This window comes from Tachyglossus aculeatus, chromosome X5, assembly GCF_015852505.1.
Source record: "Tachyglossus aculeatus isolate mTacAcu1 chromosome X5, mTacAcu1.pri, whole genome shotgun sequence".
NCBI lineage: Eukaryota > Metazoa > Chordata > Mammalia > Monotremata > Tachyglossidae > Tachyglossus > Tachyglossus aculeatus.
This window is the reverse complement of record NC_052097.1, coordinates 5280833-5307070: the sequence shown is the minus strand read 5'-3', so window position 1 is coordinate 5307070 and position 26238 is coordinate 5280833. Positions and strand designations below refer to the sequence as shown.

At 44.2% G+C, this 26238-nt stretch overlaps 1 protein-coding gene across 3 annotated transcripts in view; it reads left to right on the top strand.

Moving 5' to 3' along the window:
• Nucleotides 1-26238, top strand: part of WDFY3 (WD repeat and FYVE domain containing 3) — a 226385-nt gene that overhangs the window by 6669 nt on the left and 193478 nt on the right. For all 3 annotated transcript variants that reach the window (XM_038769261.1, XM_038769260.1, XM_038769259.1), the window contains exon 2: nucleotides 17033-17243. In XM_038769261.1, the coding sequence (XP_038625189.1) occupies nucleotides 17033-17243 (211 nt within the window). The remainder of the gene's footprint in view (nucleotides 1-17032; nucleotides 17244-26238) is intronic.

Genomic DNA, 26238 nt, shown 5'->3' with positions numbered 1-26238 from the left:
CCCCAACAGTCCGCAGCAGGTTACCATTTTCCTTGTCAGTAGGCTGTCACTGTGGCATATCAAACAGATTTTTTTTTTAATGGTGTGTTTTAAGTTCTTACTATGTGCCAGATGCTGTACTAAGCGCTGAGATGATCATGTTGGGCACAGTCTCTGACCCACATAGGGCTCACAGTCTTAATCCCCATTTTACAGAGGAGGTAACGGAGCGCGGAGAAGTGATGTGACTTGACTAACATCACACACAGCAGACAGGTGACAGATCCCGGATTAGAACTCAGGTTCTCCTGACTCCCCGGCTTGTGTTGTATCCACTAGGCAATGCTGCTTCTCACTCACCTTCCTCCTTCATTTGTGACCGGCAGATTAAGAACACCCCTCTACAGCCCTGCTTTATCACACATTCCACCACCTCCATGTCCCTCTTTCCCACAAGACAGTTCATTCCTGTCTGTCATTAGTGTGATTTGTTTGTCTGCAGTGTAACCTTGGGCAAGTCACTTCACTTTGCTATGTCTCAGTTACCTCTTCTGTGAAATGGGAATTAAGACTGTGAGCCTCATGTGGGACATTACCGTATCCAAACCTATTAGTTTGCATCTAGTCCAGTGCTTAGTATGGTAATGGGTACAGAGTTAGCCCTTAATAAATATTGCTTTAAAAAAAATTCCAAAGCCTAAGACCCTTCCCCCCATCATCTTGCCTTAAGCCTTCCCAAAGGAATAGTTGATCTCAAAGTCTTGGTGGCTCGGAACCAAGAGAGATCATCTCTTGGGAATCGGAATCTCCAGGATTCGAACCAGTTTAAGGTGGCCAGTAAAACCAGTCAGGCAGCATAATTCCCTTATGACTGCCCGCATGCTAACTGAAGCCCTGTCCTTACATGCTACAACTCTGTTTTTGCACTAGAAGTATTGAGTTTAAGCTCCTTCTCTGTGGTATTTTGCCAGCCAGGGTCTAAATCCACTCTGAGAAACAGGGTAATACCATTTAGTTCCTAAAAAGACCTTTTGTTTAGCAAGCTGCTTGGGAACTCAAATTTAAGGAAACATTCTTAAAAAAGATGAAAGCTTTTTAAGGGGCCAGGAAGGGTAAGGGTGAAGGAAAGGGCAATAGGCGTCTAGTGAGTAAATCACAATGTGGAGCTTCAGTCAGAGGTGGCTCTCCTTGGGTGCTCTTGCCCCTGGCAAGAATGGCTTTAGTCCCAATCCATCAATCAACGGTATTTATTGTTCACTTACTATGTGCAGAACACTTTACTAAGCGCTTGGGGGAGTACAGTACAACAGAGTCGGCAGACATGTTTCCTGCCCACACGAGCTTACAGTCTAATAGAGTGTTCTGCACGTAGCACTCAAAAAATAGGATTGATTAATTTCCCCAGTGGCCCTCCTCTCTTCCTGTTGCTCCCATTTCGAGTTCAGTTCTGCTGGACCTCTGCTTTCCTAGTTGACTCTTGGGTTGGAGGGGGGCACGGGCTCTCTAGCTAATAATGATGATAATAATAATGATAATTCATTTAGGATTTACAGAGGGCAAAAGAGGCCTTCCTGAGGGGAGACATACCCACCTCCAGAGCCTTAGGGGCCAGAAATCAGTCAGCTGCCCCATCACCTGACTTTCTTGAGAGATGAGGACCCAGGAGTCAAGCCTGGCCACCTTTATCCATGTTCGTGGGAAATAAGGACAAGAGAGAACTCTTCTCCCCCATTCTCTCAACATTTCCGATAAAGATCAAAGGAATGTTTTTATAACATGGTATTTGTTAAGCGCTTCGAATGTGCCAGGCACTATACTAAGCACTGGGGTAGATACAAGCGAATCAGGTTGGATACAGTTCAGATCCCTCATGGAACTCACAGTCTTAGCCCCCATTTTACAGATGAGGGTACCGAGGCTCAGAAAAGTGAAGTGACTTGCCCAAGGTCACATAGCAAAGTGGCGGAGCTTGGATTAGAATCCAGGTCCTTCTGATTCCCAGGCTCATGCTCTATCCACTAGACCACACTGCTTCGCTATCCATTGCCAACTTTAATTCATCTTCTCTTTATATGTGCGCTTGTTTGTGTACTTTGTTATCGGTTACCTCATCCTGGTGTAATCTGGCTGCTACCTGTTATAATTATGGTATTTATTAAGGACGTGCTAAGTGCTGGGGTTGACCCAGTCACAGTCGATATCAGACGCAGTCCCTGTCCCACATGGCATCTTCAAATGTCAATCAGTGGTATTAATTGAGCACACTCGTTGGTAGACACGATCCCTGCCGTCCAGAAGCTTACAGTCAAACGGGCTTACAATTGAATATCCTTCTTCTTCCTCCACCTCCTATTGGTAAAGATGATCTTGTCTGTCTTCCTTATTAGATTGGAAATTCCATGTCAGCAGGAAACAGGTGTTTAGCTTCTGTTGTATCCTCCCAAACGCCCTGTACAGTGTTTTTCATTCAGTACTTTGAAGCAGCATGACCTGGGAGTCAGAAGGATCTGGGTTCTAACTTTGGCTCCATGATTAGTCTGCTGTGTGTCCTTGGGCAAGTCACTTCACTTCTCTGGGCCTCAGTTCCCTATCTGTAAAATGGGGATTAAGACTGTGAACCCCATATGGGACAGGGACTGTGACCGACCAGAATGTCTTGTCTCTACCCCAGTGCTTAGAACGGTGCTTGAAACATAATAAGTGCTTAACAAATGCCACTATTTATTATAATTATTATTATTACAACTAATTAGCACTGATGTATGAGCTACATCAAATGTGGAACTTTGTGTTGTTTGGGAGTCGGGTTAGTTAGAAATTTCCTACACTCAAATTGCCCAAAGAGAAAATGATTAAATTGGGCAATAGCTTTTAACCTTTGAAAAGAAAACACAGAAAGTAATGAGAAAAAGCTTCCCTTAATTCAAACATGAAAGTCCAAGTCTGTGTAGACTCTAGAGAAAAACTGCAAGGACATTGCTGGGAGCAGAGTAGCTGCTCACTAAATACTATCAATTGATACATTTCATAAAACACTGACACGATAAATATTTGTGATGTAAAGCGGTTGCTTATCATTCTCAGAGTGATTCCTGGTTGGACTAGAAACATATTGATGGCTTTCAATTTCCTTTTTGGGAACTGAAAAACTTGGAAGTCAATCTGTTAGACTTCTGAAACCCCTATCTTGTGTCAAGAGAAAAAAACATGTAGAGTGCAAGAAGTATAACAAGGTGGCTTGTGTATTTGAGGAAGCTGAGTATTTTTCTTTAAAAATTGACAGACTTGAGAGCACGTATATATAAGATCTCATGTGATTAAAAAAAATCAATTTTATTCCCAAATCTAAAATGGTTCAAAATGAACTGGGTGTCAGAAATTGTGTATTTTTGGGGTCCTCAGAAGTTTCACTCTTCAAAGTCAGTGTTCTGACTTCATTTTAAACTAGAACAACTTATACGGTGATTTATATTATATGTTAAAGTTCTAGTTTTGGTGACTAGTGGTAGCACTCCCTCCAATTAATATTATCCATTCCATTAAACATTTAAATCTGCCACCTTTTATGTTCACACATCCTTTGGCCAATATTCATTTATGGCACCATGTATTCTTTATGGATTTCAAATTTGTGCATAGTAAAATATCAATTGGGCCATGTTGTAAAACTAAAGAACTTGAAAGCTGTATAATTACTCTGAGTCATAGGGTGGGAATTTTACTTTCTCTGGCCCTGTAATAATAACCTGTTTTTCTACTGCTAGAAATGCCATGTTCTGACCTTATGATACCCCATTACCACAATCCATCTCCAGACAGAAAAACTCTAACAGTGTTGTTCTGGATTTTTTTTGGTAGCTTTTTGGATTTGGATGTCTTGATCTATTTTGTCACTTGGAAATGAAAAGGTTTATAATAATAATGATGGCATTTGTTAAGCGCTCACTATGTGCAAAACACTGTTCTAAGCGCTGGGGGAGTTACAAGGTGATCAGGTTGTCCCATGTGGGGCTCACAGTCTTAATCCCCATTTTACAGATGAGGTAACTGAGGCTCATAGAAGTTAAGTGACTTGCCCAACGTCACACAGCACACATGTGGCGGAGCCGGGATTAGAACCCATGACCTCTGACTCCCAAACCCGGGCTCTTTCCACTGAACCACGCTGCTTCTCTTTTAGAGTGTGGAAGAAAAATTATCCAGCACTGGCACCTTTTCAAAATGGTTCTCGCGTATAATAATAATAATAGTGGTATTAAGTGCTTACTTTGTGCTAAGCACTGTTCGAAGTGCTGAAGTGGATACAAGCAAATCAGGTTGGACACAGTCCCTATCCCACACGGAGCTCATATTCTTAATCCCCGTTTTACAAATGAGGTAACTGAGTCCCAGAGAAGTGAAGTGTCTTGACCAAGGTCACAAAGCAGACAAGTGAGGGACCCGGGATTAGAACCTATGACCTCTGACTCCCAAGCCTGTGCTGTATCCACTTTGCCACACTGCATATATTTCTTGGGCAAAGTGGGCATTGATCTGTTCAGGTGACAGAGTCTTACACAGTGATCTTTTGCTTAGTCAGGACTCCATGGCACTGGAAATAATTTGGAAGTTTCTCTTTGTTATCAGTGGTTATTTATCAAATGCACAAAAATGTTTCAAGCCCTGAACTAGATTCTGAGAGCAGCAAATTGACAACAGTAGATCTAAGGTCTACTTCTCAAGGTTGCTAAAATCCAAATCGGGGTAGCGATAATGATAATTGTGTTTATTAAGCACTTACTATTTGCCAAACACTAAACAAAGCATTGGGATAGATGCAAAATCAAGTTGGACACAGTCCCTGTGCCACAGGGGGTTCACAGCTTAAATAGGGAGAAGTGATAGTGAATCGCCATTTTGCAGGTGAGGAAACTGAGGCATTAGAGAAGTTAAGTGAGTTGCTGAAGCCCACAGAGCAGGGAAGTGGCGGAGCCGAGATTAGAACCCAGGTTCTCTGACTCCTGGGCCTGTGCCACACTACTTCGGTTTTTGTGTGTCAGCACGCACAGAAAAACTTCCAGCTGTTCGATAGTATTACTTAAGCCCTAACCAAAATGTAAGGACCTGCAAAATAATATTTTTCTGAAGAGCCCTAAGTGTCAGGAGATGTTTCTCTTCAACCAATCCATCAATGGTAATTGAGTGCTTACAATGTGCAGAGCACTGTACTAAGCACGTAGAGTACAGTACAACAGAGTTGATAGACACATTTGCTTCCCACAAGGAGCTTCCAGTCATCATAGGAGACAGACATTACAATGAATTACAGATGGGGAAATAGTAGAAGCTCCTTGTGGGTAGGGACCATGTCTACCAACTTTGGCACTGCACTCTACCAAACACTTAGTACAGTGCCCTGCACACAGTAGGCGCTCAGTAAATGATTGAATAAATGAATGAATAAGCACTCATAAATGAATACCTTTGATTCATAAGGATATTAACATATGTTCTATAGGACTGGGTTGAATATTAAAGCAGGGGGTGCAGTTTCAGTCTATCCGTAAGTGTTATAGGTACGTTCACTCTACCTACGTAGGAGGATACAACAGTAGATTGTAAGCCCCTTTTAGGTAGGGAATGTGTCTATTGTTATATTGTACTCTTCCAAGTGCTTAATACAGTACTTTGCACATGGTAAGCACTCAATAAGTATGATCAAATTAATGAAGTTCAGGGAAAATAATGTGAAAAAATGAATACAAATGATTTTTAATCATTCAGTGACTAGCCATGTATTTTAGTGATCGTTTTTTGTCCCCCAGAATACACAATTTGTCTGATGCAGGTTAATTAAAGGTCATCTGCTTCAGATTAACTTCCATAAAGGCGCTCAGGAGCTATTTGTTGCACAAAGGAAGAGGCAGAAGGATGGGAAAAGAGCCTCAGGCCAGCCCTCAGTCCGGAGTCCCCAGAAAAATGTTCCCAGCCTGTGCCGCGGAAATGGTGGCAGCTTCAGAAGAGAGTTAGTTGCTAGGCTGCCTTAGCTTGAAGCACAAAGTCCACTTCCCTTAGGAAACCAGTTGAGCAAGAAAGAGAGCTATTAAGAATAGTCACAGCTGGTATTTTATCTCCCCGTAGGAAGTCGGGAAGGCAGACTCAACACTGTGTGGGGAAGAGAGGGAGGAGGGACAGGGGAGCAGCAAATGCAAACATTCTTTGGGCACTGGTGCAGCAAAGCCTTGTGGAAACGGGAATGCACAATGCCTCCCAGAAGTTCCAGAAACCAGAATTGTGGCCAGGTAAATGTCAAGAGGACCGGGCTGTGGTTTCAGGAGTCAGTCAGTTGTATTTATTGAACACTTACTGTGTGCAGAACACTGTATTAGGCTCTTGGGAGATTACAGTATAACAGTAAACAAACACATTACCTGCATAGAGTGAGCATAAGTAATGTGAGGTTGGGAGGGGAGATGAATAAAGGGAGCAAGTCAGGGCCACGCAGAAGGGAGTGGGAGAAGAGGAAAGGAGGACCTAGTCAGGGGGAAGGCCTCTGGCAGAAGATGTGCCTTCATTAAAGCTTTGGAGCGGAAGATTAATCATATGTGGGATATGAGGAGGGAGGACCTTCCAGGCCGAAGGCAGGACGTAGGAGAAAGGTTGGTGGCAAGATTGAGGGATCAAGGTACATTGAGTAGGTTGGCATTAAAGGAGCAAAGTGTGCGCCTGGGTTGTTGAAGGAGAGTAATAATAATGTTGATATTTGTTAAGCGCTTACTATCTCCGCAACATTGCCGAGATCCGCCCTTTCCTCTCCATCCAAACTGCTACCCTGCTCATTCAAGCTCTCATCCTATCCCGTCTGGACTACTGCACTAGCCTTCTCTCTGATCTCCCATCCTCGTGTCTCTCTCCACTTCAATCCATACTTCATGCTGCTGCCCGGATTATCTTTGTCCAGAAACGCTCTGGACATATCACTCCCCTCCTCAAAAACCTCCAATGGCTACCGATCAATCTGCGCATCAGGCAGAAACTCCTCACCCTGGGCTTCAAGGCTGTCCATCACCTCGCCCCCTCCTACCTCACCTCCCTTCTCTCCTTCTACTGCCCAGCCCGCACCCTCCGCTCCTCCACCACTAATCTCCTCACTGTACCTCGCTCTCGCCTGTCCCGCCATCGACCCCCGGCCCACGTCATCCCCCGGGCCTGGAATGCCCTCCCTCTGCCCATCCGCCAAGCTAGCTCTCTTCCTCCCTTCAAGGCCCTGCTGAGAGCTCACCTCCTCCAGGAGGCCTTCCCAGACTGAGCCCCTTCTTTCCTCTCCCCCTCGTCCCCCTCTCCATCCCCCCGTCTTACCTCCTTCCCTTCCCCACAGCACCTGTATATATGTATATGTGGTTGTACATATTTATTACTCTGTTTATTTATTTATTTATTTATTTTACTTGTACATTTCTATCCTACTTATTTTATTTTGTTGGTATGTTTGGTTCTGTTCTCTGTCTCCCCCTTTTAGACTGTGAGCCCACTGTTGGGTAGGGACTGTCTCTATGTGATGCCAATTTGTACTTCCCAAGCGCTTAGTACAGTGCTCTGCACATAGTAAGCGCTCAATAAATACGATTGATTGATTGATTGATTGATATTTGCAAAGCACTGTTCTAAGCAGTGGGGAGGTAACAAGGAGATCAGGTTGTCCCACAGGAGGCTCACAGTCTTCATCCCCATTTTACAGATGAGGTAACTGAGGCACAGAGCAGTGAAGTGACTTGCCCAAAGTCACACAGCTGACACACATACCTGTATATATGTATATATGTTTTTATGTATTTATTACTCTATTTTATTTGTACATATTTATTCTGTTTATTTTATTTTGTTAATATGTTTTGTTGTCTGTCTCCCCCTTCTAGACTGTGAGCCCGCTGTTGGGTAGGGACCGTCTCTATAGGTTTCCAACTTGTACTTCCCAAGCGCTTAGTACAGTGCTCTGCACACAGTAAGTGCTCAATAAATACGATTGAATGAATGAATGACAATTGGCGGAGCCGGAATTTGAACCCATGACCTTTGACTCCAAAGCCTGGGCTGTTTCCACTGAGCCACGCTGCTTCTCTAGCGAGGTTGGAGGGGGCAAGGTGTTTGACTGCTTTAAAGCCAATGGTGAGAGGTTTTGGTTGAGTCCCTTTAGTCTTCTTGTCAGGTAACCCCTAGACTGTAAATCTGTTGAGGGTAGGGAACCAACTCTGTCATATTGCACTCTCCCAAGCGCTTAGTACAGTGCTCTACACACAGTAAGTGCTCAATAAATACCATTGATTGACTGATATTTCTAAACAAAATTAAGGCCTATGGATTTGGAGTCCTTGTTTGTCCAACTGCAGCTTACAGACTATATGGGCAGTAAAATTTCATCCAGCTGAATAAAATATAATATGATTATGAGCAAATACATGATTTTGTGAACAATATTGCTGCGTTACCTATTTCTATTTTCTAGGATCAATGTGATGCTTTTCCAACCTTACCAAATTTTCATCCTGAAATCTATGCCATTTTGTGGGGATTTTCCAAGACAAATAAGCGGTCTTCTTTACCCAGTTTGAGCAAACGTGCCTAGATTCCCAAGAGAACAGAGAGTATGGAAAATATTTTATGTCTCACTCAGTATTAGGAATTTCTCTGTGCATAATTAAAACCCTAGCAGATTCACAGACAGCAGCAAAATCTTATAGTTTCATGTAAAATACAGTAGTGTTGGTAGACTAAATTAAGGAGCTTACAGACTGAGGCAGACAAATATTAAAAGAAATTGCAGTTAGTGGGGAAAGTGGAATTAAAGTTCAGTGAAACTTTAGTTACTGGATCTTTATGCAGTCAAGGCTACTTGTGGTTCAGCATTCATCTCTAGACTCTAAGCTTGTTGCTAGCAGGGAACATGTCTGCTAATTCTGTTGTAATTTTACTCTCCCAAGCACTTAGTACAGTGCTCTGCACATAGTAAATGCTCAATAAATACCACAGATTGATCTCTGAGAAATTCATCTTAGAGGAGCAGTGTGCTCAGTGGAAAAAGCATATATATGTATATAATGGTGGCAGGTTACCCTGTCATTCTGAAGATGCTGAAAGCCCAAAGGTTTGGCTACTCCGGAGAGGGAGGGCCACTCTCAAAATACTGGGGAAGCATTGTGGCCTAGTGGAAAGAACATGGGCCTGGGAGTCAAAGGACCTGGGTTCTAATCCTAGCTCCATCACTTGTCTGCTGTGTGACCTTGGGCAAGTCACTTCACTTCTCTTTACCTCAGTTATCTCGTCTGAAAAATGGGGATTCAATACCTGTTCTCTCTCCTAACTTAGACTGTGAGCCCCATGTGAGACACGGATAGTGTCTGACTGGATGATCTTGAATCTATCCCAGAGAATAGTACAGTGCTTGACATATAGTAGGCACTGAACAAATACCATTATAATAGTGATAATTATTGTTGTTGTTATTGATCTGAAATTTGGCTGGAATTTCTTTAGACAGCAATAATACCCATAGCCTGAATCTGTGGCGCTTTCTTTTTGCATTTAACCAAAGCTCTTGACAAAAATTCCAATTGGGGCATCAGAAAAGGCCATCTTTCCATACTGAAGTTCATTCACCCGATAATCCAGAAGATGTTACCGTGGGGAGTCTCAGGAGGGAAATATTTCCTTTTTTGCCCATCCTAAGAAATCCTGTCTCGGGATCCACAGCGGAAATAAAATCTCAAGCTGCAGTTTCCTGTTTTGCTGAAAAATCAGATTTTCCTAGACATGTGATTAGTTCCTTTTCATACTTTGCATTCCCTGATGGAGCAGAGTACGGGCTTGCTCTGAGACCCCTCCCCTCGTCTCCCCTCTCCCCCACTCTTCATCTCACAAATGTGCATAGTGGATTATGTAATGTAACTCCTTGCACAGTTTTGTCACCTCAAGCAGTTCAAAGGCAGAGAGGAACTTGTCAAGTGGAAGGCTAGTTTGAGAATGTTTGGAAGCTCTTTGTGGGTAGGGAATGTGTCTGCTTATTGTTATATTGTACTCTCCCAAGCACTTTGTACAGTGCCTTGCACACAGAAAGTGCTCAATAAATACGATTGGATGACAGGGCTAGGGAGCCATGTCCTTTCCTCTCCCCCTCCCCGCACAACTGCATTGTAAACTTCTTGAGGGCAGGGATCGTGCACACTAATGCACCCTCTTTTATTTTTATTTTTTGGTATATGTTAAGCACTTACTATGTGCCAAGCACTGTACGAAGCACTGGGGTGGTTACAATCATATCAGGTTGCACACAGTCCCTGTCCCACATGGCGCTCACAGTCTCAATCCCCATTTTACAGATGAGGCAACAGAGAAGGTAAGTGTCTTGCCCAAATTCATACAGCAGACAAGTGGCAGAGCTGGGTTTAGAACCCAGGTACTTCTGACTCGCAGGCCTGTGCTCTATCCATTAGGTTGTGCTGCTTCTCCCAAGTGCTTAGTACAGTGCTCTGCGCACAGTGAGTGAGATTATAAACTCATTCATTCAGTTGCATTTATTGAGCGCTTACTGTGTGCAGAACACTGTACTAAGCACTTGGGAAGTACAAGTCGGCAACATATGGAGACAGTCCCTACCCAACAACAAGCTCACAGTCTAGAAGGGGGAGACAGACAACAAAATAAAACATGTAGACAGAGGTCAAAGCCATCAGAATAAATAGAATAGACTGTGAGCCTATTCTGGGTAGGGGCCGTCTCTGTATAATAACGGCATTTATTAAGCGCTTACTATGTGCAAAGCACTGTTCTAAGTGCTGGGGAGTTTACAAGGTGGTCAGGTTGTCCCATGGGGAGCTCACAGTCTTAATCCCTATTTTACAGATGAGGGAACTGAGGCCCAGGGAAGTGAAGTGACTTGCCCAAAGTCACACAGTGGACAAGTGGCGGAGCTAGGATTTGAACCCATAACCTCTGACTCCAAAGCCCGGGCTCTTTCCTCTGAGTCTCTATATGTTTCCAACTTGTACTTCCCAAGCGCTTCCCAATAAATACGATTGAATGAATGAATTATAGCTAAATGCACATCAGTAATAAAATATAGCAGTAAATATGTACAAGTAAAATAGAGTAATAAATATGTACAAATATATACAAGTGCTGTAGGGTGTGTGGGCGATGGAGAGGGGAGGAGGAAAGGAATAAGGAGGCTTAGTCTGGGAAGGCCTCCTTTAGGAGGTGAGCTTTCAGTAGGGCTTTGAAGGGAGGAGGAAGATAGCTAGTTTGGCGGATGTGTGGAGGGAGGGCATTCCAGGCCAGGGGAAGGACGTAGGCCGGGAGTTGATGGCGGGACAGACAAGAACAAGGCACAGTGAGGAGGTTAGAGGCGTCAGAGGTGCAGAGGGTGAGGGCTGGGCTGGAGAAGGAGAGAAGGAAAGTGAGGTAGGAGGGGGCGAGGTGATGGAGAGCCTTGAAGCCGAGAGTGAGTAAACTCCTTGAGAGCAGGGTGTGTGTCTACTCACTCTGTATTCTTCCAAGCTCTTTGTCCTGTTCTCTGCTCCCAATAAGCGCTCACTAAGCATCTTTGATTGATTTTGCTTGTTTGGCTGCCAAGCCCCCAACGGAGTGCTTCACACACAGTTGTTTAATTAGGGCTCCTGATGGTGCCCATGGGGTGGTTCTGGTCTGCTGCCTTTTCTGATTTTTGCTGTTGAATCTTTCCGCTGCTCGGATTTTGAAATCAATGGCCGGAATAAGAAATGTGATCTGCAGTCACCGATGGAGATAATTATCCGGTTGCTTATTTAACTCTCATCCTTTTGAAACTCGAAACCCCTTTCTGCTCCAAAACTAAATACCACGTTATATTGGATGGTTACTGTGTATATAGTTTCTATCTTTACAGATGTTTTATAACTCTTACTAACATATTAGACAAGCAGTGTGGTTCAGTGGAAAGAGCATGGGCTTGGGAGCCAGAGGTCATAGGTTCTAATCCCCGCATTACCACTTAGCTGTGTGGCTTTGGGCAAGTTAACTACTCTGGGCCTCAGTTACCTCATATGTAAAATGGGGATTAAAACTGTGAGCCCCACGTGAGACAACCTGATCACCTTGTATCCCCCCAGTGCTTAGAACAGTGCTCTGCACATAGTAAGCACTTAACAAATGCTATTATTATTATTATTATATTGTGCCCCCATTATTGGCTTATCTTCCTTATCATATTTGTTTATCTTCTCCACCCTCTGGCTTTTTAATTAATCAATCAGTGGTATTTATTGAGTGCTTACTATGTGCACAACACTGTACTAAGTGCTCGGGAGAGTACAGTTCAACAGTTGGCAGGTACACTCCCTGCCCACTTTTTAACATTCTTACTGTTTCTCCTACAGTGCAGATTAAATATTTTCTAGAGTTTTATCCTTATTATTATTAATAGTAATAATAATGATAATTGTGCCTTTTGTTAAGTGTTTATGATGTGCCAAGTACTGTACTTACCAAGTGCTGGGGTAGATATAAGATAATCATGTCCCATGTGGGGCTCACAGTGTACGTAGGAGAGGGCACAGAGATTGAATCCCCATTTTGCAGTTGAGGAAACTGCGGCCCAGAAAAGTTGTTTACTTGCCCACGGTCACACAGCACACAGGTGGCAGAGGAAGGAATAGAACCTAGATCCCCTAGCTTCCAGGCCTATGCTCTTTCCACTTGGACACGCTGCTCTTTTTTTTTTTTTTTGATATGTGCACTGTAGACTGGCCCCGTGGAAAGTGGTTGTGTGCGTATTTGTCCAGTTCATGATCCCTCTAGGAAAGGGGAAGATGGACCCTATGAAGACCCCGAAACTGGACACCCAGAAAAGCTTGGGGAAGTCCTCCTGGACAGGACCCCAGTCATCAAGGTGGTGATGGTGGTGGTGCTCAGCACACAGTAAGCGCTCAGTAGATACTACTGATCTCCAAGAGAGGAGATACAGGGTGTGAAAGACTTGTCTGTAGTGGTCTTAAGGAGTTGACAGGGGGCCAGTGAAGAATGAATGTCTGAAGCCAATGTGAGACCCTCTCTCTAGAAGGAAGACCCCAGAACACGGATGGGGAGAGTAACAAGGTGTGAAATGTGAACGTGACCAAGCTATTTTGGATTTGTTATTCAATTCACCCTCAACCCCACAGCGCTTAGGTACATATCTATGAATTCTCTTCAAATGCCATCGAGTCATGCGACTCTATGGACCCACCCTTTTCAGAACATCCCATATTCTGTCATAAAGTCATTCTGGAATGTGTATCCATAGAGTTTTCTTGGTAAAGATATGGAAGTGGTTTACCACGGCCTTCTTCCGCACAGTAAAAGCTGGAGTCTCTGCCGTTGTCTTTGATCAATGTGGTGATCACTTGATCGTTGCCTTGCACTCTTTCCCACGACACTGCTGTCCAGCACAGGTGGATCAACTTTGACACTGTGGCTTAGACCTTTCCTTTATTGATAGCCATATATGGCATAGCTCTGAGCTTCATCAGTGTACACAAACTCTTCTGCCACGATAAGTAGTTAATTCATAGGAGAGATCTATGAATTATGTATTATAAATTTTTATAATTCTACGTGTCTCCGCCTCTAGACTGTAAGCTTGTTTGGGACAGGGAACATGTCTACCAACTCTGTACATTCCCAAGTGTTTAGGCTCACTGTGGGCAGGGAATGTGTCTGTTAATTTTATATCTTACTCTCCCATGCTCTTAGTTCAGTGCTCAGTAAATACCACTGACTGATCGTTCTGCCGGCAGAAAGCACTCAGTAAATACCACTGATTGGTTGATTGATAAAGCTGATAGGCTAAGAAAGCCTTCCCCTTTTTCTCATACTGTCTTCCTTGTTGTTCTTGCTTTGGTGTTCCTTCTAGCTGCCTAGTAGACTGCCTGACACATAGTAATCAATTGTAATAGTAATCAATAGTGTGCACTTAAATATATCATTATACCACTCTTATTATTATCATCTCAAACCCTGACCTTGGCAGATAAGAGCTGGGAAAAAGAGCAAGTTTTTTTAGTCAATCTGTTGAAAATGGAGATTCCTTCTGGGAACCAACTTTGCCACTTCACAAGAGAAGCTTGGCTGTGATCACTTAAAAATGCCTGGTACACGCAGAGAAAGTAAAGCCTGGTTTTTGGTCAGAAGAGGCCTGCTCCATTTTGAATTAAAAACAAACCTTCCATAGAAATTCAACTTGCCTGCATGGCCTACCAGGTTTCCTGGTTTCTTTTGTTAGCATCCTGTTTTTGTTCCTGAAACTGGCTAATTGCCGGCACAGTTTGCTGTTAGTTGAAAGTCGTTCACCACATGGCCCAGGTTTCGAAAGGGTTTGTCCAAGCACACTGCGAAAGGAAATTAACTCCTTGTAAGTAAGTGTGTGTTCCTGCCTTTCAAAATATTGTATTGATGTGGGTACCTCTATTATGCTGTCAGGGAGAATACGGGGAGTTCTTTCATAACCCGGGGCTTGTCTTCTTGAAGAACTTCATGTTACAGGACAATTGTATTGTAGTAACCATAGATTCAGTCGGAAAGAATGGCTTAGGCAGTAATTGGCTCAAAGATATCATCACTTTACATTCTTAAATTATTATAATGACCTCAAGCAGGATACTGACTTTATTATTTATTATAATAATAATAAATAACTGTGGTATTTGCTTAGTGCTTACTATGGGCCAGACACTGTACTAAGCACTGAGGCTACAAGCAAATTGAGTTGGACACAGTCCCTGTCCCACATGGGGCACACAGTCTTTATCCCCACTTGACAGATGAGGTAACTGAGGCCCAGTGAAGTGACTTGTCCCAGGTTTCATAGCAGGCACCTGGCAGAGCTGGGAATATGGAGGGGCGACTGGAGGTGGGGACAGATGGGTCTATGTTAGTCATTCATTCAGTCGTATTTATTGAGCACTTACCGTGTGCAGAGCACTATACTCACCGTTTGGAAAGTACAGTTCAGCAATAAAGAGAGATAATCCCTGCCCACACTGGGCTTATAGTCTAGAAGGGGGGAAGCAGACATCAAAACAAATAAACAGGCATCAATATAAATAAATAGGATCATAGATACATACACATCAATACAAGTAAACAGGCAATAATATAAATATAATTATAAATATGTATGTATTTACCCAAGTACTGTGGGGAGGAGGAGGGGTAGAGGAAATGGAGCAAGTTGGGGTGATGGGGAGGGGTGGAGGAGCTGAGGAAAAGGGGGGCTTAGTTTGGGAAGGCCTCTTGGAGGAGGTGAGCCTTCAGTAGAGCATTGAAGGGGGGAAGTGTGGTTGTTTGGTGGATTTGAGGAGAGAAGGCATTCCAGGCCAGAGGTAACATGTGGGCCAAGGGTTGACGGTGGGACAGGCAAGAACAAGGCCCAGTGAGGTTAGCGTCACCAGAGGAGCGGAGTGTGCAGGCTGAGTTGTAAAAGGAGAGAAGGGAGGTGAGGTAGGAGGGGATAAGAGGATAGAGAGCTTTGAAGCCTAAAGTGAGGAGTTATTGCAGTATACGGAGGTAGATAGGCAACCCCTGAGACTTTTGAGTAGGGAGGTGAGATGCCCAGAACATTTCTGTAGAAAGATAGTCCGGGCAGCAGAGTACTGAAGTGGGGAGATCCAGGAGGTTGGGAGGTCAGAAAGGATGTTAATGCAGTAATCCAGTCGGGATGGGATGACTAATTGTACTAATGAGGTAATGTACTGAGTCTAAGGATGTCCCTTGGAATAGCGTGAGGGAGGGAGGTCTGCAAGCAGTGATCTTCAGTAGCGTTTTAACTTGACGAAGGTATTTGTTAAGCACTTACTATGGGTCAAGCACTGTTCTAAGCCCTGGGTTAGATACAAGCTAATCAGGTTGGACATAGTACCTGTCCCACATTGGGCTCACGGTCTTAATCCTCATTTTACAGATGAGGTCACTGAGGCACAGAGGAATTAAGTGATTTGCCCAAAGTCACACAGCAGACAAGTGGTGGAGCTGGGATTAGAACCCAGGTTCTTCTTACTCCCAGGACTAGGCTTTATCGACTTCTTCTTAGGGCTTGGTGAACTTGTCAGGGTTGAATTTGGAGTGAAAGCTAATTGCCTGTTAGTCTGTGGGAAAACATACCCCACCTTAAGACTGTTTAGGATACAGCTGCATTGTGGAGGAACATATTTGCACTCTCCCTAGTGCTTAGTACAGTACTCTGTGCACAGTAGACATTCAGTAAATACCCTTGATTGGACAAGATATCCCGGGGTACCTCAGTCCTGACAGAAACATTATTTTGCATAGAAACAAGAATCTAGCCAGTAATAATGCAGTAATAAACTCAACTATGTTGAGTTTCAACTATGTTTCAACTATGTTTCAATAGTTTCAGCTATGGAACATGGATTCTTTTTTTCAAAGCCTTAGCAGGTAGCTGCCACAATAAAAGGGAGGGGCAGAGTTTTGAAGCAGTCTAAACCTCTCAGATCTTTTTAATTAGATGCTGAAATTCAAAATATCAACAGAGCGAGTTCTCATTTATAAATAAATTATTTTCACCTAGTTTATTGTTCTCTTGTATTGCACAGTGGGCGCTGGTAAATAGTATCATCCAAAGATTTCACCAACTAGCGTAATGTGATCTGGGTTACCTAATTAGAAAGCTTCGTTTCTTGTTTTTGGCGTTTATTGGATTAATGTGTGACTAAATTCTGATGTTTAGTATGAAGTGGGTGGTGGCTGAACCCAAACTAAGGTCCCCTCCGACATTCAGTTTGCACTTGGTTTTTCCGGACTCACGTTGTGTTGTTCTTTTCGAGCCCAGTGATTAAAGGAGTGGGATTTTGAGAGATCATTTTTCCGTTCTTCAGGGAGTTTCCAAATTCCTTCTCCCATGTCCCATCAGTTTAGATCATGGCACCTAAGAAAGCAGTTTAAAGGTGATGTAGGAATTGAACTTCAGGAGAGAGTCCATCGGAGCCACCCTGAAGCGTGAGGGTGGACTGGCCTCCCCAGTTTTGACCCTGTGGACTTGTCGTTGCAGGACTGGGGGCGACTTCCACAAAGCCGCCAAGATGAATGTGGTGAAGAGGATTATGGGCCGGCCCCGGCAGGAAGAGTGCAGCCCACAGGACAATGCGCTGGGGCTGATGCATCTGCGCCGTCTCTTCACGGAGCTGTGTCACCCTCCCCGCCACATGACCCAGAAGGAACAGGAAGAGAAGCTCTATATGATGCTGCCAGTGTTTAATAGGGTAAGTCCGAAGTACTGAGTAATAATGGTAATCACTAGGGTACTTGTTAGCTGCTTAGTATGTGCCAAGCACTGTTCTAAGCATTGGGGTGGTGGTAATAATAATAATAATAGTAATAATTACAGTTTCTGTTAAGTACTTACTATGTACCAGGCACTGTACTAAGCACCGGGGTGGTTACAAGCAAATTAGGTTGGACAAAGTCCCTGTCCCACATGGGTCTCACAGTCTCAATCCCCATTTTACAGATGAGGTAACTGAATCCCAGTGAAGTGACTTGCCCAAGGTCACACAGCAGACAAATTGCGGAACTAGGATTAGAACCCAGGTTCTCCTGAATCCCAGGCCTGTGCTCTATCCACTATGACAATGCCTGATTTATAATCATTTGAGGTGTTTGTTGAGCTCTTACACTGTGCTAGTCTTTGCCCCACAAGAGGCTCTTGGTCTGATGGGGAGGGAGCAGGGTGTCTTTATTCCCCATTTTACTGACATGGAAACTGAGGCCTCATAGAAGCCAAGGGACTAGCTCAGGGTCACACAGCAGGATTAGAACCCAGGCCTCCTGACTCCCAGTCCTGTGCTTCTTCTACCGATCTACTTTGCTTCTCTGATTTCCCTCCAGGGGGTTGATTTGGCAGGATGAAGGGGACTGAGAGAAGCAGCGTGGCCTAGTGGATAAAGCACTGGCCTGGGAGTCAAAAGGACCTGGGTTCTAATCCTGCCTCTGCCACCTGTCTGCTGTGTGACCTTGGGGAAGTGACTTCACTTCTCTAGGCTTCAGTTACCTTATCTGTAAAATGGGGATTAAGACTGTGAACCCCTTGATGGACAGAGACTTTATCCAACCCAATTTTGTTTGTATCCACTGCAGTGCTTAGTACAGTGCCTGGCACATAGTAAGCACATAGCAAAAACCACAGTTATTATTATTAGTTGCACCAGAGAATTTTGAGGGTTTTTGCTCCTATTCTTTCAGTGCCCACTAAAAAGTAACGGGTTTGATGAGGAGGTCGGTGAGGTGATGGGTCTTTCGGATTGGACCGAATTAGTCCCCTCTGCCGGGCTGGGCCTGGGACCCCTTAGCCTACCCTGCCTAGTGGCTGGCCTTTATGCCTTAGCTATTTCAGTGACCACCACTCAGGCTATGGCTTGTAGGACTGGGGAGGCCCACGAGAGGAATTGGGGCTGCTGTGAAGAACGTCTTTACCTCCTCTTCTGTCCTCCAACGGACTCTCCTCCCACTTGTCTTTTAGCAAGGTGCCTGGTAGTGGTGGGGACCTGCAGCTGAGTGAAATCCCCCTTTCCTCCACAGGCCCTCACTATGCCTCAAAAGTTACAAGCCTTCCCTTTTCCTTTCTTTTTTTTTTTTCTTTTATGGTATTGGTTAAGCACTTACTATGTTCCATGCACTGTATTAAGACTTGGGGTACATGTAAACTAATCAGTTGGACACAGTCTGTGTCCCACATGGGGCTCACAGTCTTCATCCTGATTTTACACGAGGTAACTGAGGCACAGAGAAGTGAAGCATCTTGTCTGAGGACACAGAGCAGACAAGTTGCGGATCCAGGATTAGAACCCAGGTCCTTTTGACTCCTAGGCCCTAAACCATTCTGCTTTTCCCCTCCCTTCTTGAAACACTGGTTTCTGGGGTAAGGGCAGGCATAATCTTGGCAAGTAGGTCCAAGTGAAGCCAACATGCTGATGATGGCAGCTCGATCTCCTCCCTGGTTTCTGCTCAGGACTGCCCTTCTCCCTGGGTGCTCTCACCTCCGCTCTGAGGACCAGCTGGATCATAATTAATTGTGGAGTTTAAGAGCTTCCTAACTATGGGCCAAACACCGTACTAAGTGCTGGGGTAGATATAAGATAATCAGGTCCCATGTGGGGCTCACCGTCTGTAGGAGGGAGAACAGGTATTGAATCCCTGTTTTTCAGATGAAGGAACTAGAGATGTTAAGTGACTTGTCCAAAGCCGTACAGCAGAAAAGTGGCAGAGGCAGGATTAGAACCCAGGTCCTCTGACTCCCAGGATTAGAACCCAGGTCCTCTGACTCCCAGGATTAGAACCCAGGTCCTCTGACTCCCAGGCCCGTGATCTTTCCACTAGACCACAGAGCTTTTCTAATCGGAGGTAGCTCTCTAAATTCATTTCAGAAGCAAGGAAATCGGGAGCACTAAGTACTTTTCCTTGCCTTCCTCTCCGTCCATTTGCCCTTTCCCTGCACCTCTCGCAGAATGGGCCTCTCAACTCCAAATTTCCAAATTCGATTCCTGTGTGGTTGAGCTGGCCCCAGGAGCTGGTTATTCAGTATGTAGATTATCCACAGGATGAGTTTTTCTCCATTTTCTGGCTGACTGGGTTTTGACTGTTTTGTCTGTTGCATAACTCACCACATGGAAGCAACGTGACCTAGTGGTAAGAGCACGGGCCTGGAAATCAAGGGACTCAGGTCCTAATCCTGGCTCCATCACTTGCCTCCTGTGTGACCTCGGGCAAGTCATGTAACATCTCCGTGCCTGTTACCTCATTTGTAAAATGGGGATTAAGACTGTGAGTCCCATGTGAGACATGGACTGTGCCCAACCTGATTAGCTTTTATGTATCCCAGCACTTAATACGGTGCCTGGCACCTAGTAAGTGCTTAATACCATAAAAATAATAATTAAAAAATAAAAGACACAGAAGTTGGGCCAGTAGCAGAAGAGACAAGATGGAAAACTCTAATCAGCCCAACAGTGATCCTTTTGCACTCCGTCAAAGCTTGGTGAGGAAAGAGTTGGAAATTGCAAATTTAAATGAGGTTTGAGGACTACCTTTTCATTTGCATCTTTGGGGAATTCTATCCCTCATCAACTAAAAATGACCACTGTCCTCTAAAATTGTGACACTCATGTAGGTTTCCTTGGAGTTGGGAATGTTTCAGAGATAAGACTCAATCTAGGAGACATAGTGAGATCTAGGCATTGTATATCAGGGAAGAAAAATGAAATGGTCTATTTTTATTTTTCTTTGTCTATAAGAAAAATATGTTATTATGTGCCAACTGTGCTATGTGCTGGGGCAGTTACAAAGTAATCAGACCAGGCATGATCCCTGTCCCACATAGGACACAGTCCGTAAGAGAAAACAGCTGTCTTATCCCTATTTTACAGATGAGGAAACTGAGGCACCGAGAAGTCAGATGATTTTCTCACAGTCATTCATCAGGCAGATGGTGGAGCTGGGATTGGAGCTCGGGTCTCCTGACCCTCAGTCCCATCCTCTTTCAATTGATCAATCTATCAATTGTGTTTATTGAGCCATTACTATGTACAGAGCACTATTCTAAGCGCTTGGGAGAGTACAGTATAACCGCATTGATAGACACGTTTCCTACCCACAATGAGCTTACAGTTTAGAGGGAGCGCATAGTCTGCGATCTCTTTCCACTAGGCCATGCTTTCTCCTTCCATCCTTGGGGTTGTATCCCTCAATTATATTAGGGAATCCTCCAAAGCCAATAGAAACATTTCTATAACTCTGGGGAGGAACTTTGCTAGGTTGGTCATTTGGATCGGTAGATATGGATCAACTGACAAAAACTTGCCAGCAAGGTGGAGTGGCTCTCGACATAAACATTACCTCCGAATAGCCGAAGAGCTCTTTCCTACTGTGGTGGCTAAAGTTGACTTTGGGTAGTTGCAGTTTTCGAGACTGCAACCTTTGCCCTCTGTGACAAGACCTCTGGTACCTAAGATCAGGGAAGTGCTGTGGGGCTGGTTTTTAGCTTCAGTTGGAAATTTTGAGTTAAGCATTGGATTTTGTTTTTCGGCGGTGAGAGGGAAATGGATAAAATTTAACCAGTGGGTATAAAAAGGATTAATCTTGAAAGCCTAAGGCATGAAAAGCTGAAGAGAATAAAAGCGACATTGGTTTTTAACGAATCTAGAGAATAAGCAGCTTGTATCAAGACAAAAGAATTTCATATGGAGGAAGTTAGTTTGGGCAAATTAGGAACCTCAGTCTTGATCAGAATTCCTTAACCTCCCACTCAAACCCTGTCCTTCCCCTGATTTCCCATCGCTGTAGACAGCGCCACCATACTTCCTGTCTTATAAGCCCGAAACCTTGGAGTTAACCGTGACTCCTCTCTCTCATTCAAGCCACATATTCAATCAATCACTAAATCGTGTCGGGTCAACCTGTCACTAAATACTGTAGGTTCAACCTTCACATCATTGCTAAAATCCACTCTTTCCTCCATCCACATGGCTACTACGTTAATCAAAACACTTATCCTGTCCCACCTTGATTACCCCATCAGCCTCTTCACTGACCTCCCTGCCTCCTGTCTCTTCCCCACTCTGGTCCAAACTTCACTCTGCAGCGTGGATAATTTTTTTACAGAAATGTTCAGTTCATGTTCCCCAACTCCTCAAGAAGTTCTCTTGGTTGCCATCTACCTCTGCATCAAACAGAAACTCCTTACCTTAATTTTAAGAAATAAATCACCTTGCCCCCTCCTACCTCACCTCCTTACTCTCCTACTACAAAACCCAGCCTGCACACTTCCCTCCTCTAATGCTAACCTATACACTATACCTCGATCTCGTCTGTCTTGCTACGATCTCTCGCCCATGTCCTGCCTTTGGCCTGGTACACCCACCCTTCTTCATATCCAACAGGCAATCTCTCTCCCCTTCTTTAAAGCCTTATTGATGGCACATTTCCACCAAGGTGTTCCCTGACTAAGCCCTCTTTTCCTTTTCTTCCACTCCCTTCTGTGTCACCTTGACTTGCTCCCTTTATTCATCCCACAGCCCTTAGGTACATATCTGTAACTTTATTCATGTTGACGTCTGTCTCCAGCTCTAGAATGTAAGCTCTTTGTGAGCAGGGAATGCGTCTATTATATTGTACTCTCCCAAGTACTTAGTCCAGTGCTCTGCACACAGTAGGTGCTCAATAAATACGATTAATTGAGTGATTGACCAAGAAGCCCATTGGAAAGCCTGCCAAGAAGCCTGGCAAAGGGAACAAAAAGAGAAGCTGTGTGGTCTACTGCTTAGAGCATGGACCCAAGAGTCAGAAGGACCTGGGTTCTAATTCCGGCTCCACCACTTGTCTGCTGTGGGACCTTGGGCAAGTCACTTCACTTCTCTAGGCTTTAGTTACCTCATCTGTAAAATGGGGATGAAGACTGTGAGTTTGATGTTGACCATGGTATATAATGAATGGTTAATCTGTATGGAGAGCATTGCACTAAGCACTTAGGAAAGCACACTATAATAGAGTTGGTAGATGTGATCCCTGCCCTCAGGGAGCCTACGTTCCACTGGGGCAGTGAGGATCATGAGGAGATTTAGCAGAGCAGCATCTAGAAAGGAAAAGTGCTTAAAACCGAGCCCTCTATGAAAGATCTGGTCTTCAAGGAGGGTGAAATGAAAACGTTGCCTCGAAGATGTACCCACAAATAGGTGAGGAAAGAAGCAGAGAGATGGAAAGATCAGGACCATGCAGAATGATAGAAGGTACAGGCGAGAAGAGATAGATAACACACACCTCTGTGGATGGGAAATAGAGAGAAGAGATGGGGGAGAAGCTGGGGAAATTTGATTTTAATTAAATTGTAGTTAGAACAGGGTACTCACACTGGCTTCCTTTCATTCACAGATCAATAGGAACACAAACTATGTGTTCTTGGTAAATTGACTCTGGTCAAATACCTTATCAAAATAAGTTATTTTAATTCCATCTAGGTTTGGGTATATGCTAACTTTATGGCCTGTTCTATTTTTTTTTCCTCCTGATACCACATCCTCCTTGTGTCCACTTCTTAAAACCTTTCCTTTGAAACACTGTTTTTTTCTCAGAACATCATCATCCCTGTCAGTCTTCAGTGCATTTGTGCCTGGTTTTGTCTTTACTATGCAAGACTATGCCAGCATCCACCTATTGGTTGCACATGGTGTTTCTCAAACTGGAGGGCCCAGGGGAGCTCCAGACAGCTGTTCAGTGGTGGGGACAGCAGGATATGACATGCACAGTCTAAACCACAGGGCCTTTGAGGTAGAGGGCTGAGGTTTTCCCTGAGTTAAGCTGTGGCTGACTGCTTTGCTGATGCTATGTTTTTCTGCTTTATAGAGGGACTGCCTCCCCGCCCCTCCCACCAACCATGGGGTTTAGCCCATCATCTGTGGAGTACCCAGAATTTCACCCGACCTCACTGTGAGGAGGCACTCTGAGGTTTCCAAATTTACTGCAATAGAGTTCCAAGTCACTGCCGAAAAATACAAAGTTCTTTCAGAAGTTAGGGGGATGATTTTGAGGAGTCAATGGACTGCCTCCAAATCTATCGCTCCGTGAAGCAAATGAAGTAATGGACCTGTAAAGGGGATGAGAGAGACTGATCCTCTGTTTATTGTTATATTGTATTCTCCCAAGCGCTTAGTGCAGTACTTTGCACACAGTAGGTGCTCAGTAAAAACAGTTGAATGAATGAATACTCCCAACCACAGTCTTCAATATTTGGACCCAGGTCGCTCCACATTACCTCTTCCAACTTCTTAAACCTCTTTTTCTTCCTTTTAGTCAACAAGCTTCCTCAACTGCTCTCTCCTCTCATGGCTTTATAGCTTTTATTTATTTTTTAAATGGTATTTCTTAAGCAGTTGCTATGTGTCAGGCACTGTACTAAGTGCTGGGGCAGATACAAGCTAATCAGGTTGGATACAGTCCATGTCCCACATGGGGCTCGCAGCCTTAATCCCATTTTACAGATGAGGTCACTGAAGTACAGAGAAGTTGAGTGATTTGCCCAAGATGACCCAGCAGACAAGTGGCAGAGCTGGGGATTAGAAGCCAGGTCTGTAACCCCCAGGCCCGTGTTCTATCCACTAGATCATGCTGCTTTTCCATTAACGACTTCCATTGATTCTGTTCAGTCAATCAGTGGTATTTGTTGAATGCTTACTGTGGTCAGAGTACTGTGCTAAGTGCTTGGGAGAGTATTCAATCCTATTGAGCACTTACTGTGTACAGAGTACTGTATTAAGTACTTGGGAGGGTACAGTACCACAGTAAACAGACACATTCCGTGCCCACAACAAGCTTACAGTCTGGAGCGGGGGAGACAGACATTAATATAAATAAATTACAGATAAGTGCATAAGTGCTGTGGGGCTGGTTCGGGGGAAGAAGAAAGGAAACAAGTCAGGGTGATGCAGAAGGGAGTGGGAGAAAAGGAAAGGAGTTTTAGTCAGGGAAGGCCTCCTGGAGGAGATGTGCCTTCAATAAGGCTTTGAAGGGCTGGGAGAGTAATTGTCTGTCGGATTTGAGAAGGGAGGGTGTTTCAGGCCAGTGGCAGGATGTGGGCCAGGGGTTGGCGGTGAGGTAGGTGAGATTGAGAAACAGTGAGAAGGATGGTATTCGAGGAGCTAAGTGTGCAGGCTGGGTTGTAGTAAAAGAGTAGAGAGGTGAGGTGTGAGGAGGCAAGGTGGTGGAGTGCTTTAAAGCCAATGGTGAGGAGTTTTCGTTTGAGGTGGTGGATGGGCAATCACTGGAGTTTTTTGAGGAATGGGGTGACATGTCCTGAATGTTTCTGTAGAAAAATGATCTGGGCAACAGAGTGAAGTATGGACTGGAGAGGGGAGAGGCAGGAGGATGGGAGGTCAGCAAGGAGGCTGATGCAATAATCCAGGCAGAATAGGATGAGTGCGTTAGGTAGCAGTTTGGAGTAGAAAGGGTGGATTTTAGCAATGTTGTAAGGTGGAGCTTACAGGATTTAGTGATGGGTTGAGGCACTTCATCCCCATTTTGCAGATGAGGTAGTGTTGCAGAAGTGAAGACTGGGAGCCCCTTGTGGGCATGGACTGCATCCAACCTGATTAGCTTGTATCTACCCCAGCTCTTAGTACAGTGCGTAGCACATAATAAGCACTTAACAAATATCATTTTTTTAAAAAAAGTCCTGATTCCCAAGCCTGAGTTCTTTTCCCTCAGCCACTTTGCCAATTAGGACCTCAAGGTATTTATGGAGAGAAGTATTAGGTTTATTCTTACAGAGTTTAAGTAACCTGGTGTTTTAGGTATCACATAGATCATTTTTCCCATCCCTGAGAGAATCCCTGAGGGAACTTGGTCGCTCATATCCGCCCTTAGGGCCAGAGGTTCTGTTGGAGATGAAGGAAGCACTAGGTAGGAAAAGAGAAATGACTGATGGGCAAAGCAGGGATTATTGGTGGTTTAAGGTGGCAGGAGAGAGGTGCTTTAGTTGGCTATGGTCAGGTCATTGGGAGATAGTATCAGCTGTGAGATTGAGGGTAGGATGAATTGTATAAGGGTTGAACTAGAGTGGTGGGAAACTTGGACATGTTTTAAAGGAAGTCCCCTCAAATATAATGATGATGATGGCATTTAAGCGCTTACTATGTGCCAAGCAGTGTTCTAAGCGCTGGGTTAGGTACAAGGTAATTAGGTTGTCCCACGTGGGGCTCACAGTCTTAATCCCCATTTTACAGATGAGGTCACTGAGGCACAGAGAAGTGAAGTGACTTGCCCAAAGTCACACAGCTGACAAGTGGCGGAGCCGGGATTCTAACCATAACCTCTGACTCCCAAGCCCGCGCTCTTTCCACTGAGCCATGCTGCTTCTCCTATTATTACTATCACCTATTATTATTATTACTATTATTATTATTATCTCCTGTTATTATCTGTTATTTGGTAATAATCAGATTACCAAAATAATTTTTCCAGAAACCAACCAGTAGTTTTTATTGGGTACCCACTATGTGCTGAGCTGCATTCTAAGGGCATGGAAGAGTATGATAGAAGGCAACAATGCCCTGCCTACAAGGGGTTTACATCTAGCGAGGAAGAAAGAGAAAAAAATTAGTTACAAATAATTTGTGAACTATTAATGGCAATTTTATTTCCCTTTAAAAATTAAGGGGATAAAAATATAGATGAATGGGGTTTCACTCCTCAGAACCTTAACAGCATCTCCAT